General features: G+C 42.4%; 1 protein-coding gene across 2 annotated transcripts in view; it reads left to right on the top strand.

The window, feature by feature from the left end:
- REV3L (REV3 like, DNA directed polymerase zeta catalytic subunit) overlaps positions 1–15,097 on the top strand; it is a 222,329-nt gene extending 207,232 nt beyond the window's left edge. For both annotated transcript variants that reach the window (XM_075923987.2, XM_025184747.3), the window contains exons 29-32: positions 1,505–1,695; positions 3,087–3,333; positions 6,693–6,902; positions 13,950–15,097. In XM_075923987.2, coding sequence (XP_075780102.1) covers positions 1,505–1,695; positions 3,087–3,333; positions 6,693–6,902; positions 13,950–14,090 — 789 coding nt within the window. In that variant the 3' untranslated portion in view covers positions 14,091–15,097. The remainder of the gene's footprint in view (positions 1–1,504; positions 1,696–3,086; positions 3,334–6,692; positions 6,903–13,949) is intronic.
- The last annotated feature ends 105 nt before the right edge of the window (positions 15,098–15,202 follow it).

Below are 15,202 nucleotides of genomic sequence, written 5' to 3'. Positions count from 1 at the left end.
GACCAGTGGGCCTACCCTGTCCTGCATTTTGCTTCAGCTACCCTGGTCATCCTCTTGCTTCTAATGTATTTATAAAAAGAGAAAGGAAACAGTAGTATGGAAAATACTGTTAACTTCAAATAAATTGAAAAACATCTGTCCATATGGTACATCCCTTTAAAGAGTGGACGAGGATACTGAAAGGTGTTCTAGAGATGAAAGTAAGCTGGTGTGCCCTAGTGTAGGGCTCTGGTAAGAAAAAGCCGGCCAGCTGGGGTACTTGACTCCAGCTGCTCCCAGCCAGGCTCCTGGCTCTCTCCTGCAGACTGTCTTGCTAAGAAGCAGGTAGCCGGCAGGTGAAATGGGCTGGTTGGGGCATGCGCGCACACACACATCTGGGGCTGCCCTATCCCCAAGCAACCTCCTGCCATGATCTTTAGAAAGGGCAGGGAGGCTGCAGCTGCTCATACCTGGAACTCTGCTGCTCTGCTCTTTCCCTGATTATCTAGGAGTGAGAGAAAAGTGCAGTTTACGTATCTTCCTCTCACTCTTTGCTGGCCAGGGGAGGGACAGAAGAGGAACACAGAAGGCTGTGTACTTTCTCCTCGCTCCCTGGGACTCGGGAGAAGAATAACAGGGACTTGGTATGTGTGGCTGCAGTCTCCCCACCCTCTTAAAATGACACTCTTACCCCCCTCCACATTCACCCCTACACACACACAGCTCCCTGCCCTGAGACATCTGTCCTGAATCCTACCCCACACATCCCACTATTCCGAGCCTCTCACACCATCAGCTCCCTGCCCTGAACCACCTACACACCCTCGCCCCCTGCCCTGAGCCCCTTGCCCTGACTCCTGCACCCCCCCACAACCCTCTGCTGTAAGCCCCTACACCCACAGACCCCTGCCCTGACTCCTGCACCTCCTACTCCTTTTCTTGAGCTCCTGACCCGCCACAGCCCTGTCCTGAGCCCTTCCTCACTCCACTAACCCTGACTTCTGCATCTCCCCACACTCATAGCCTCCTGCCCTGAGGCCCCCCCACCAGACATTCTAACCCCCTATCCTAAGGCCCTCCCCCACACTCCACCCCACACTTAAATTTCTTAAAAGTACTGTCATATTGCACTCACAATTCCCTGATCTGAGAGCCCTCTAGGGGGTGTGATAAAATAGTACCTGTAAGAATCTTCAGGTTACTTTCATCTCTAGGTGTCATATGTAATATTCTGTTTCAAAATTAAGAAAAAACTTTCCAAATAGTATAATGGCCATTTGCTGTATGTCATATAAATTCCATATAAAGTGCTGTTTTTAAGGTTTTCTTTGGTTTTCCAAATAAAAATAAAGGGATGGAATATACTCAGGGGTTTCTTAGAGGAAAAACAAAAATTGGTACTATTTTAACAAACATTTTTGAAATTATACTTAATATATATTATGAAATATTTCTTTACATAACAAACTCCTTTTACTAATGAACGAGAAGATGGATTTTTCACATTTCTCTTTTTGTTTTGAAGATACTTGAGCGTTCTATCAAGCTGCTATTTGAAACACGTGACATAAGTCAAATCAAACAATATGTTCAAAATCAATGTATGAAATTACTGGAAGGCAAAGCCAGCATGCAAGATTTCATCTTTGCCAAAGAATACAGGGGGAGTTCTGCCTACAGACCTGGAGCCTGTGTACCCGCCCTTGAAATCACAAGGTAAATGAGAGGCCTAAAAGTTCTAATTGTGGATTTATCAAACAGCTATTCTCAATCTTTTTTGTGCAGTTGGTTGTAGTTCTCAGCCTACTTCTCAGACGGCAGATGTCCATATCACAGACAACCATAGCAGTTAGTATTAGCCCAAGTTGGCTATATCAGAAGAGGGATCAAGAATTGAATAGTCATGGAAACTTAATTTCCTCCTGACTACTAGAAATTATTACTCAAAGTCAAGAACAAGGCCAGCTGTCAAAGCAATATAGTGAAAGCTATGCTATAATTGACTGTTCTGTTTATAAAGGACGTCAGTCTTTGAGGTCATTTCTCACTGGAAGTAGATTAATTTTGTAGAAAAAAATGTTGCTAGTGAATTTCTTCATTTTAATACTATCAAGCCTCTCTTCTGCCTTGGTTTGTGATATTAAACAGCAATGCAGATTAATAAAAGAAATTCTGATTTTCTTGTCAGCTGCATATGAACTGTTGAGGGTATTTTGCCAATCTCTTTAATTTTTCCAAATAATCAATACAGAATTTCTTAAACTTGTAGCCATATTTTTCATAGAAAAAAATTAATACCTAAAAATAAACCCTGCTCTTAGCTCAAAAATATAAAGCCATTTGTATTCTGGACATTTTGTGCTCATTTTAGTATTATGAATGCTCTTTTATAAAGTGTTTCTTTAACTTAGGGGTAGTCAAAAGGTGACCTGTAAGACAAATATGACCTGTGGCCACCCTCCTGTAAATTCTGGAGGAAAAGTTGTTTGGATTTAGATCAGGGGTGAGCAATAGAACTGCAGTGGTTCGCCAAGGTTAGCACTTGGGCCACTGCCTCTATACTTATCTGCGACTGCAGATATAGGCAATCGCAGTTCCCATTCATGGGAACTGGTGGTTCGTGTCTTGCAGGAGCTACAATTCCCCCATATCTGCAGAGGTGCAGGTGAATACACTGGTGTGGAGGCCCGTCAGGAGCTAACCCTGGCAGATCAGATCTACCCCTCGGGCCAGTATTTGTCCACTTCTGATCTAGATGGAGCATAGTTTGCTAAGAACTGTATTTCCATGTTGAATATACTAGAGTTATAAAGGGTTAACCTTACTGGGTGATGCTTACCAGGTAAGCAGTTAACCAATTAAATTTAACATTTAATCAGATGACTTTTTAAATGGAATTTTACATCCCGAGAACATACCTCTGTTTTAAGACAACTTGCAGAATGCTTCTTTTTGTGCTTGTATGATGCAGAACTCAGACTTCAGGAGAGCTGTCTATATGGCCTTCTCTTGGGTCAAATTTGGGTGCTCTGATTTAAATGCCTATTTGTTTCATTTGCTACTATTTAGTTTTAAGATCCATTGTGAGGACTTTTGTTTTTTAACAGGAGGATGCTTGCATATGACCGTCGCTCTGAGCCACGAGTTGGGGAAAGAGTACAGTATGTCATCGTGTATGGCATGCCAGGATTGCCTCTTATTCAGCTGGTGAGGCGGCCCATTGAGGTCTTACAAGATACCAACCTGAGGCTGAATGCCACTTACTACATCACCAAACAGATTCTTCCACCTCTGGCAAGAATCTTCTCACTAATTGGCATAGATGTTTTCAGCTGGTATCATGAATTGCCCAGGGTAAGCATATCAGATAACTCAATCTATCTGTAGTATTTGGATTTGATTACATTTAAAACAAAAAGAGCTCTCTATGATGTAGCAGCAAGGGTAATTTATTTTGATGCCTAAATGTCTAAATTAAATCACCAAACCCTCTCTGCTGTTCTTTTGTTTAGTAAAGTTAGTTACCTTTGCAGCTCTTGCGCTCAAGGTTAGTCCTATCCATATCATCAGTTGTGTTTCCTGGCTTCTACCAAAATTAATCCAAAATAATAAGTATATATTACATTTGTTCTTTTGAACATATCTGGATATGAATCTGGTTGTATAATCACCCTTTAAATTTCTCTCTAATGCTTACATGCATCCACTCAAAACCTGTGAAAGGCTGAGGTACTTATCTGGCTCTCTTGGAAAAGTAAAGTTTATATTTCTACATCAATATGTTTTGGGGAGATGATGCACAAAAATAGCAAGAAAATATTTAAAAAGTGAATGAAAAGAAATTTAAAACCCTGATGTCTAAGAAACTCTGTGAATTGCCCAGGAATATTCAGGAGGAAAAATTCTACCCTGGGTTGAGATGTAGTAAGTGAAATGTGGGGTAAATTTATTTTGTTTTTCTCAAGATAGGGTAAAAAATTGTGCTTATAGGAAAAGCTAGCTTTACCCTTAACTCTATACAGACTGGCACCCCTCCCCCAGTGTTGTGTTGTTTAATTGTCACTTAATAGAATCATTATTAAAAATGTGCAGCAGTCTTGTTTTTATGCTGATAATGTGCATACAATGTGCTTCTTTCACATTCATTAATCCCCGTGACATTCACACAAATTAATACTTTGAGGGGTAGCCGTGTTAGTCTCTAACTTTAAAAAAAAAAAAAAAAAAGAGTAGTCCTGTAGCACCTTAGAGACTAACAAATATATATATAGTATCATGAGCCCAGCTGCAAATTAATACCTTCAACAAATTGCTCTAGCAGGGGTTCTACTGAAACAAGACGTCCCAGGGAAACTTGTCCATTCCTTGGTGCTTTCTCTGGATAGTGGGGAGATTCTTCCTTCTAATAACAGCTGGCTGCTCATCACCCTTTTCTGGAACCTGGTGCATTTTACACCTTCGTCATGTACCCCAGAGATCAAACTCTGTCATGACGAGAAACATCCAAATTCCCCTTGTTTTTTCAGTGTACCCTAGTTTGGCATTTCCCAAACTATGGGCCGCGGTACCAGGCTGCAGGAAAAAACTACCGAGCCTCAGCGTGGTTGCTGGGGTGTTCTGTGCTCCCGGAGTGCCCATGTGCTGCCGAGTCCCCCAAGCCCTCGGCAGGCCTGGATGGAGTCTGCAGCCGGATGTTCCGGCTCCCAGCAGAGTCCTAGCTAGGGAAGGGGCAGTGGGGGGCGAGGAGGAGGGGAGAGCCGGCCACCGGAAGCAGCACTGGACAGGGGAATTGGAGTGGGGCAGGGAGTTTGGGGGGCCAGTGGAAGCAGGGCTGCTGGGGGGCACAAGGTCAGGGGTAGGGAGCTGGCCGGGGAAGATGGGCAGGAGGAGAGAAGCAGCCGCCAGAAGCAGGGCTGGACAGGGCAGCGGGGCTGGCCAAGGGAGATTGGAAGGAGAAGCGGGGGAGAACTGGCTGTCCGGGAGGAGGTTGGGGGAAGTGGGGCTGACCAGAGGCGCAGCCGGGCGGAAAGGTGTGGGGGGGTACTGACCCAGCCATATGCAGATCTCGGGGCGCTACCCCCCCTTCTCCCCCCTCCCGCAAAGCACAAATTAGTCCGGCCCAGGGATTCTATTGTTCCCCCCCACACACACACACGCAGCCTAAGCACATTTACCAGCCAGGCAGTTCAAAACTATGAACTGATACATCTAGTAATAATAAAACGTACCTAATGAGAAAATACCAGACATGCTATATGTCTGGTTTTTTCTCAGTTTGTTTTTTATGTGTTTATATTTTTAGGCTGCAAAAAGCAGTACTGGGGAAAAAAAGGGTTCCAACTAAAGTAAAAAGTTTGGGAAACCCGGGTCTAACCAGCTTTCTGTCTGTCTTACAGTCCATCCATATTCCTTAACTTGCTGGCAAGAATATTGTGGGTGACCATATCATAAGCTTTGCTACAGCTGGCACGGGGGGGGGGGGGGTTGGGAGGACCAGAAACAACTTATTTGAATATTCATTATTTGATTAATGAATATGCAAATATGCAAATGAATGTTACCAGTTCTCCAAAAGTTCGTGAATGGATTTACTGGTCCCCGCGTCAAAAAGTTTGGGAACGCCTGCTCTAGTTTCTGCTACCATGTGGTAGACAAGTATTACTCCTGGCATTTTGGTTCACTCACTGCAAGGGACACCTGTACACTCTGTTTCACCATATCCCACCCTACTGAATACAAAACAGCACAGCTCTCCATAGTGACAGATTAAAATCTCAAAAAAGAAGTTTTGTGGCAGCAATTGGGTGAGAGGAGGCAGAGACCAGGCTTGTATTTCACATGTTTGCTTTCTTAAAGGCTGAGGAGCTGGGAGAAGTATCCTGAAAGCGGAGAGCTATATGTATGCAGTGACTGGAGGGGGGGAAGGCCAAGCCCAATAAAGGTCTGTCTGGGCTGAGGCAGAAAAGTCTGACCAGGGCACAGGGAAGGGAACTTGGTGGAAGACTCTTTAACAGGAGTTGGAAACCAATCTCGGTGTTTTAAGAACAACCTGACATTTTGGTGAATCCTAGAGCCTGTTTCTTAAAGTATCGTGGGGTGTTTGGGCCAAAATCACCAGTGGATGGACATGAAAAATGTGTGACAAGGAATTGCATTAGTACTTGGAAAGTAAACTTGGTCAGGAGACAGATGGAACTCCAAAGAGGGGAAAAAAGTGTTTACTTCTGTTTGTGTTCTATTTGGGGGCCAAAAATGTGTGTGCCTCGTATGTGAAATGAGAAAATTTGGAATTTCAGCTATGGGCATACTCAGAAATTAGTTAGACCAGCCCCTAAGAACTTTTGCAAGACCCAAACTAAACTGATTTGCGAATGTAGGTTGGCAAGATGAGTTCCTTCTGCCTAGGAATATGTCTATCGGGTAATTCTGTTACTGATCCTTTCTGCTGCTGCCTCATGTGAAGCTTTGCTGTAAAGCAGCTCACGGGGTATATGGTGGCCTTGCTATATGTAGCTTAATACATATTGAAACATTTAGGGGTAAGTCATAGACTTCAGATGAAGAGACATGTTGCAGTTCTTGTTAATAACTAACACATGAACCCATGAGCTGCAGATCCTGTTAAATTTATGCACTTTAAAAATCTGATGAATGCCTTGGGCATAAATATAGCTGCCCACTTAAGAGTTCCTCATTTCTTACATTTTTTATAGATCCAGAAAGCTGCCTGCACGGCCCGCACCGAGCTTGAAGGCCGAAAAGGCACAATCTCCCAGTATTTCACCACCTTACACTGTCCTGTGTGTGATGAACTGACACAGCATGGAATTTGTAATAAATGCAGAAGCCAGCCACAGCATGTGGCAGTGATTCTCAATCAAGAAATTCGAGAGTTGGAACGTAAGCAGGAACAACTGGTCAAGGTAGGAATAAAGTAGATACAGCATTTTGTTACTGATCATTTAGTCAGCTGCCTATGATGCAGAGGTGCAAAATTAGCTGGAATAATGGCTGAACCTTTTCCCCTTATGGTAAAGAAGATCATGGGGCAATATTTTAGAAGATCATGGGGCAACATTTTAGTAAAATACTTATACTTCTGAAACTAAACTGAAGCAGAAAGTACAATCCCAGCTGCATCATACTGAGTGCTATCTTCTTGTATTTGTATCTTTGTCTAATGTTTGTACATTGTGTCTGACACCGTCAGTAGCCTAACACTTCACAATACTGAAAAACAAAATGCTTAGAACAAGATGTGTGTCTCTTATCTGTATTCTTCCCAGCAAAAGATTATGAATGTTAGAAATTTTTTGTGGTGAAAATAGCAAACGTTATCTAGATTACAAAAGATAGGCATTTTGTACCAAAATAACTGATGAATTTCCAGTTTTACTTCAAATACCAAGAAGTATTCTGAAAAACAATATATACATGAAGCTGACAGCAGTATGAAAGGGGTCTAGATAAATCTGTGTGAAGCACTAATCATCTTCTTCCTATTTAGAAATAACGGCAAGGTGAGACAAAAATCTTCTATATCCTGATAAGACAGTGTCACTTAATTTAAATCTCAGACTAAGGTTCTTGGATGAAACTAAACATTCAGTTTGTAGATACATTCAGAAAAGCAAATAGTTCCATTCGGTCTAACTTATCAAAGAAATGAAGAGTAATTTAAATATGTATTGATCTGTACTGACGCTGGCATTCACGAGTGGTTGACAGAGCTGTAAGGGGCAATTATATATGTGGAGTCCCTGGACTGTTTGCTCAAAAGTTAAGATTTTGTAATAGTGTTATGCTTAAACGAAGCACACGAGATGTTTTATGGGGGAAAAGGCGGTAAGCGCGCGCGCGCACACACACACACTCTCTCTCTCTACCTCCCTCCCTCCCTCCCTCCAGATGATATAGTTACCAGTCCAGAGTCTGGGTCAATCTAGTGGCCAGCTAGATCGAGCAGGGCCTTGTCTGTCGATCGATCCGATGCTCCTCTCCAGACAGTGACAGACAAACCCATGTTCCATAGCAAAACACCCTGCTTTTTATAAACCGTTTCTCTTGTTGAAATCCATGGATTCTGCTTTGTCTGCTTGTGACAGGAACGTTATCTTTTTCATGTGAAGTGTTCCCAAAACATCTCTCGAAGGCTCATCCTGTAATCAATCGTCCTTTTGGGGTGCTTGCTCCGCTTTAAGGTCATCAATCTGCCAATTATCCAATCTTCTTGTGAGTAGGGGGTATACATCGATGGTTAGAGATGGCTCCTCTGCAGCCCGGTTGTCTCGTGCTCTGGCCTTGCCCATGCTCGCTTACCCCCCTTCTTCGGCCATCTGGTTCTAAAGCCATATAACTTTGCATCTTATCTTGACACATTCACACTCCCTTTCATACACAAGAATTGTCCGAAGTTACAGATCTGCATGGCAAAGCAAAAGCATTGTAAATCAAGGCTTGGCCTTCAACATTACCAGAATTCCTCTAATCTTATTAACACAGCCACAATATCCAAGACTGTCTTTCTACTTTAGAACATTTACTAAACTTGAGAACAAAGATAATAGACCTTCAATTGAAAGGACTTAATTTGTAAAATATTAAATGTATGTAAATAAATATATATATAAAAAATATACGGGGCTTGCCGAGCTGCAGCGCATGCGCAGAACGCTGAAACCCGGCTCTTCCAGGTTGTAATCTACTCGCCACGGGCAAGTAGATTACAAAGACTGTCGAGGGCGGCGGGGGTGTGTGTGTGTGTGTGTGTGTGTGTGTGTGTTCTGGGGCCTGTTCAAAAACATCTGACAGTCTGGATTTGGCCCATGGTCTGCCTACTGACTACTTTGATCAAGGCCATCAAACAAACAAAAAAAATTTCTCCAGAATGGGATGAAAGAAGAGAAGTGCATCCTGATAAAGGTCCTTTGAGGCTTTCATCCCCACCAGAATGGAGATCATAACACTGGCGAAGACCATCATGTTGTGATGTATCAGGGAGCAACCTACTAAAGAATAGTTGTCACTCCTGCTCTCTAACCTGCAGTGAGTGCCCTTTACAATGGTTTACTGCTGGTAGCCTCCAGCCAGGACTGTTCACAAACACCCTCCAGCATACAAGTCACTCCTAGCTAGATCTGTGTTGTCAGCTGCAGCCAACCAGCTGTATCTTACCAGCCTCCATTATACAGCTGGGTTATCCCATAAAACTCCCAGTCTTCAATTTTTCCTCCAGAAATGTATGTCCAGCTCCCTCCTGGACAATGCAACGTTGTATAAAATCTGTTCCTAATTTAATAGAAACAATATGCACAATACTTGCCCGCCCAAGAGAACTTTCCCAGATACTTCAGTTGAAACAGACTGGATAGATCAAACGAAGTTTATTAGCTACAAAGAGGTTTTAAGATTTGAAGATGCTCACTGACAAAACTCCTTATATCAGGACCTCGTCTCCCAGAGTTCAACAAATACTTCCTTCTGGTGCTGTGAACTCAATGGGTAGAGACTGAGAGAAGGTTGCCTTGATGTTTTTGGCCCTCCTTTTATAGTGTCAATCACTTCCTTGAAAAATACTTCCATCTGAGATTCAGGAATCAGAGTTTATGTGGAAGGATATTTCCTGCTGTTTTTTCCTTACCCATTTGAACATTTGTCATTTATGTCCACCTGGTGGTACTCGGTGACTTCCGTCCACCTGTAGACTCATTTTTCCATTTTCATGCATCCAACTACCCCATTTCCTCCGTGGTCTCAATGCTTTTCCTTTGGTGCGGAACTTACCCCTCCCCCAGAACCTCAACTTTGTTCTCTTTGCCCTTACTGGGTGACTCTTTGAACCCCTGATGGCCTGCTCCCTTGCTCACCTCTTAGGTGATCTTCTTGGTCACTGTCACTTCCTCACAATGTGTCAGCAAACTGGGAGCCATGATAGCGGCCCATGCTTCACTGTTTCCCATGCCTTCACTCCAGATTCCTTGCAAAGCGCTCTCCTCGTTTCACTTCTACCAGTGGATCCTAAGCAATATTTCCATCAGGAAGCACACCCTGCATTCCTTCCACTGCTAGCATTTTCCCTTCAGCGCACCTGTACCTAACACACCTCCCCTTTTCTCTATGTTGCTGTCACCAACTGCTGTCACAACCATTCTCTTTTCTCGCAACATCTCTGCAGCTGCATTGCAAACTGTTACATGCTCTCTGGCCTGTGTCCCCCTCTCCCTGGGGGTCATGGCCCTCTCCATGCAGGCTCATGCTACCACCTGGCTTTCCTTGCATGTATTGTGGCAGGATATCTGACGGGCAGCCCCTTGATCCTCCATCCATATCTTTAGTGACCATTGTACCGTCACCCCTGCCGTGGCGGCAAATGCAGCTGTTGGTGAAGCTGTCCTTCAGATTGTTCTGGAGAGCCTTTGTGCCTTTCTCAATACTAAGTATTGCTGCTACTTCCCTATGTTTGGAATCTACGTAGGGACCATCATTCAAAGAAGAGGAGAAGGTTACTTACTCTAACTGGAGTTTCTTCTAGATGTGTGGCTCCTATCTGGATTCCAGTCACACTCTCCATCCCTCTGCTCCAGATTCTGCTACTGCTTGATAAGAGAGAACTGGAGTGGCATCAATGTGCACAGCCTCTTAAGGCCTCAGACCTGCCAAGTGGCTGATGCACAACACATGCTTGGGTCAAAGACATTACTAAGAACAATTCTGGCGCATGGTGCATATGTGCACCCATGTTTGGAATACAGATTGGGACTACACATCTCAAAAAACCTCCAGTTACTGCAGGTAACTTCTCTTCCCACAAATCTGCCTTACCAGGTGAAGCTGTCACACCTCTTCCACTGTGTTATGCCAGTAATATCAATATATTTCATCACCTTATAAAACAGATAGTCACGATTTTTCAGATTTAATTGGAAGAGGTACCAGAACCCCATTTCCCGCTAGACGTTCTCTAGACATATCATCGGAGCACCCAAAGGCCTGGAGTATATTTTTTTTCTCTCACCCTACACTCAAGTTCCTGGTTGTTGACACCATTAATTAATGGAACAAGCAATAGTGACCTCAGTCAATACCATCTGACAGAGGTAAAAAGACTGGATCTTCTGGACCACAAGAATACATTTTCAGCATCTCTGCAGTTCAGGGGCTACTCAGGGCCTCTGTCTTGCACCAGAATGGTGAAATAGCGGCTTCTGCCCAGCAGGGAGGAGAGACTCAGCGCTTCATCTCAGTGGTGTGCGCCTGCTGGGGTTTCAGCAGAAAATGGGCACCTTGCACAGGGCTGAGCTCCAGCAGATATGTCCTATCTCTTAAACTGCTGGAGATGGTTATATGCAGTTCAGAGGGTCAGTAAGTTTGACCATCCCTGTTGTTAGATCCTCATACTGACAGTTTTCCCATTTACTGAAACCAAAGCTTACTTCACCTAATGCAAATTGTTATGAGATACTTAGCATAAGTTAACAGAATTATTGTATTTTAGGCCCGTATCGCTGTTAAAATGTTTGTACTTAATGTTGTTAGTTCTTAGTGCATACTTATATGGTGTGCATAACACATATCATTAGTATGATATATATTTATATGCTAGCCAGCATACATTAGTCAACAGGGCGGAGGCCGAGTGGAAAAGGAACAGAGATAGGGCTATGCTGGTTGCTGTCTCTACCTTGAGAAATGAGTGACCTTTCAGAAACCAATCGTCCAGATAGGGAAAGACAATTATGATGTCTGGTGGCAGTCTTAAAGACAGGCTTGGGCAAAATATGGCCCGCCAAGCCACCAGATCCAGCCCACGGAGGCAGCTGGGAGCCCCAAGCAGGCTCCTCAGCTTGCCCCGCAGTCCCACGCAGAAAAGTGGCTGCAAGGCTTGGTTTCTGTTTTGAAACTGTAGGGGAGGGGGAATTTTTAGGAGCCGCCCCGCCCAGGCACATTCCCATTGTCCTAGTTTCTGGCAAAAAACAGCCAATGGAAGCTGCTTGTTAGAATAACAGGCATCTAAGAAGAATCTCGCCCCTGCTCCTGGGCTCAGTTGTTCATGATGCACATGGCCAGCCAGGCTGGCTGAGAAAAATGGTAAGCTTGGCAGGCAGGCAGGCTAGTTTGGCAGCTGGTAAGTATGTCTCTTGGCCACAGCCTGCTTCTGGCACCCCAGCCCTTTCCTGCCCCAACTCTCTGTCGTCCCCGTCCCCCCCACACACACACACTCAACATACCCAAACCCTCTGTCCCCCTTATACCGATATCCCCTCCTACCCTAGGTCACATCCCAAACCCCTGCACTCCAGTTCCCTGCCCTAGGTCACAACCGCCTGCTTCATTTCAATTCCTTCCTGCACCCCAGTTCCTTACCCCAAACTCCCTTCTGCACCCAACCTCCATCCCAGACCTCGCATCTCCTCCATTAATATCATGGAAGAGTGCGGCCCTCGACCACTTTCCAAAACCTTGAAGTGGCCCCAAAAATTCTTGCCCATCCCTGCTTAAAGAGAATGGAGGGACTCCTCTATGGCATCACCGAACACCTGTTTTCCCTTGAAGGGAAGATCCTTGATGGTATATTGTACCTACAATAGTACTCTGTACCTACAGTTGAAGCCTGGAACAAATGAAATGTACATTAAGTTCATGTCTGATCTCTAAGGATTCGGATCGGTGCTGCTTGAAAAATCACATTGAGAATGTCCTGACAGCGCTAATTTATAGCTGTTTCTGCAGTTGTTTTGCCTTCCCTTCTCTTCAGAACTTGATCAGTAATACACACTTGCCTGAGTGGCTTGCCTTGTTCCCAGTGCTAGCTAATAGGACTGAGTGAAAAATCTTGTCCCCTGTATGTTCTATGTAGTATCACTTAACTGACTCCTGGGAGAATTAAGAACCAAGCAATATAGAAGGTCATCCCTTTGTCCACCTGCTGCTATCACTAGACCATGTTTTACCAATTTCTGAGATTTTATTGAGTTTTGTAATATTTGGTGGTTTCCTGAAGTCATGTGATTTACGTGAGAATCTCAGCTTTCTAAAAACAAAATGTTAAGGTTTTTGTCCTTGAGGTTATGGAGAAAAGCTTAACGTGTAAATTCTAGAGGCTTAGAAACCAAATAACAAATAAAAAGAATCCATATTTTTTAGAATATCACAGGAGGGTGGAGTAGCCCTAATAAATGCTTGGGCTTGGTGATATTACGTAAGATGGAGTGGAATAAAGGAACTTGCTTCCCTTTGATTATTAGACTAGTTTAAAGTTATACAGTCAGATGTGAATTTAGTAAGGATCATAAAACATAAAAGGATACTGACGTGTAATTGGAAGCAGGTTTAAGAGATCTTTGAGGGACAGAAGAGAAAGACGAGTTAGAGCTAAAAGAAAGGGAGCAGTAAGCCTGTTAAGATTTGCAATTGAAGCCTTAGAGAGAGATTGCATGATTGCACCAGGGTGGCTTGCCCCTATTGTTCAGCTTTGTTCAACCAGGTTACACATTAAAAGGCAGATAATTGTTTACATATGATCACAGCTTCAAATGCCTTTAATTTCCAATATTAAATCCTCAGTTAAAGTATATTTTCATTATAAATATGATCATATCCTGATATTTTAAAATTAATTTGTCAATGTATTTGACTTATTTCTTCCATGTACTGCCACATGGTAGCAGAACTGGGGAAATGAGATGTGTAACTAGTTGTTGGTCTCAGTTCACTCTAATGTCCACACCCCAATCACATTGTCAGTTGATACTTGGACACTCCAAAAGACAGTGATAGCATGGAAAATAGAATGGTGTTGAGGGGCCTCTGCCAGAGCTTTACCTGTTCTGTTGATTGGACTTTACACAGGTAGTTGGAACTAAATTCATTTAAAAGGAACAGTCATCTGAGTCTTATTTATTCTTGATTTATAAAAGTCCTCTCCTAATTGTATTTTAAAAGAACCTGTTTTCTTTTTTTAATATATCTAGATATGCAAGAACTGTACAGGTTGCTTTGATCGACAGATACAGTGTGTGTCTCTGAACTGTCCAGTACTGTTCAAGCTATCCAGAGTGAGCCGAGAATTATCAAAGGCACCTTATCTCCGACAACTACTCGACCAGTTTTAAATGATCTGTATTACAGGATTCTAGGTGCTATTTTTTCAGTGTTTACTACACTAAAACTGTTGTGCATGGTGCTTTTTTCAATGTTCATCTAGTCCAAGATTTCCATTTTAGCTGTTGGTTTATTATCTGAAGAATAATGAACAATTAACTAAATGAGAAATACACTTGCTGATCTATTCGCTTTTTAAGATGTACAAATTACTTCATTTTCACCTTTTTAACATACTGTTTTATAATACAGATGTTGAAATAGCTATGTGTAACATCTTGTAAATCCATTTCAAAGTAGAAGTCAAGTTTACTTCCCAGTGGGTTGCTGTGGAAGGAGCACTGAAAACCTCTTGAAACAATGAAACCATTAGTGTGTGTTCTTGAACTGTCAGTATCAAGACGTGTTACTTATAGATATATTATCCATTCACTTTATAATTTTGTCTGCAAAATATTTTGTAAATACACTTTTTTACTTTTCAAACAACTGAGTAAAATAATGTGCAATGAATTTTATACAGATAATTTTAAAGTTGGTTGGTATATTTCCTCCTAAGTTTTGCTTGATTTCAAGTAGATTTGTTATTTTGATCAAACTGTGCAAACAGTAGTATTGTGTAGCATTTCTAAACATTATTTTCTATAAATCGCTGTCTTGCTTTAGCTATTAATGGGGCATTGTGAGGAACTGTGCAAAGACATTTTTGTTACAAACCTGTGGGACTGTTGCAATACTTTAAATATAAGAAATTTTATTCCATTTTTGCTTCTTTTGTATAGACATTTCTATTGCTTCTAAATATGCTTAAAATATTTTCTTTCCTTATGTACTGTACAGTTAAATCTTATTTGCCATCATCTTGACAAAATGTGTATTTAGAATATTTGTATAACTGTATAAAATGAAAAAGGAATTATGTGGTCGGTGCATTGTTTTCTAAACTGGAAATCATTTTGTTTTAGAAGTTAATAATTGAAACCATATTAAAATTGAATAAAATATGCCATACAGAAAATCTATATGCATTTTTTTTTAACATTTGCAATTCAGATCAATAATTCATGCATGTGCTGAATGAAGGAGACAGGCTAATTAGCAGACTTGGCTTTCTTCCATTTGG

The sequence above is a fragment of the Pelodiscus sinensis genome, chromosome 3 (genome assembly GCF_052426305.1).
Source record: "Pelodiscus sinensis isolate ZL-2025 chromosome 3, ASM5242630v1, whole genome shotgun sequence".
Taxonomy (NCBI): Eukaryota; Metazoa; Chordata; order Testudines; family Trionychidae; genus Pelodiscus; species Pelodiscus sinensis.
Note: the sequence above shows the minus strand (reverse complement) of the source record. Positions and strands in the feature narration are given on the sequence as shown.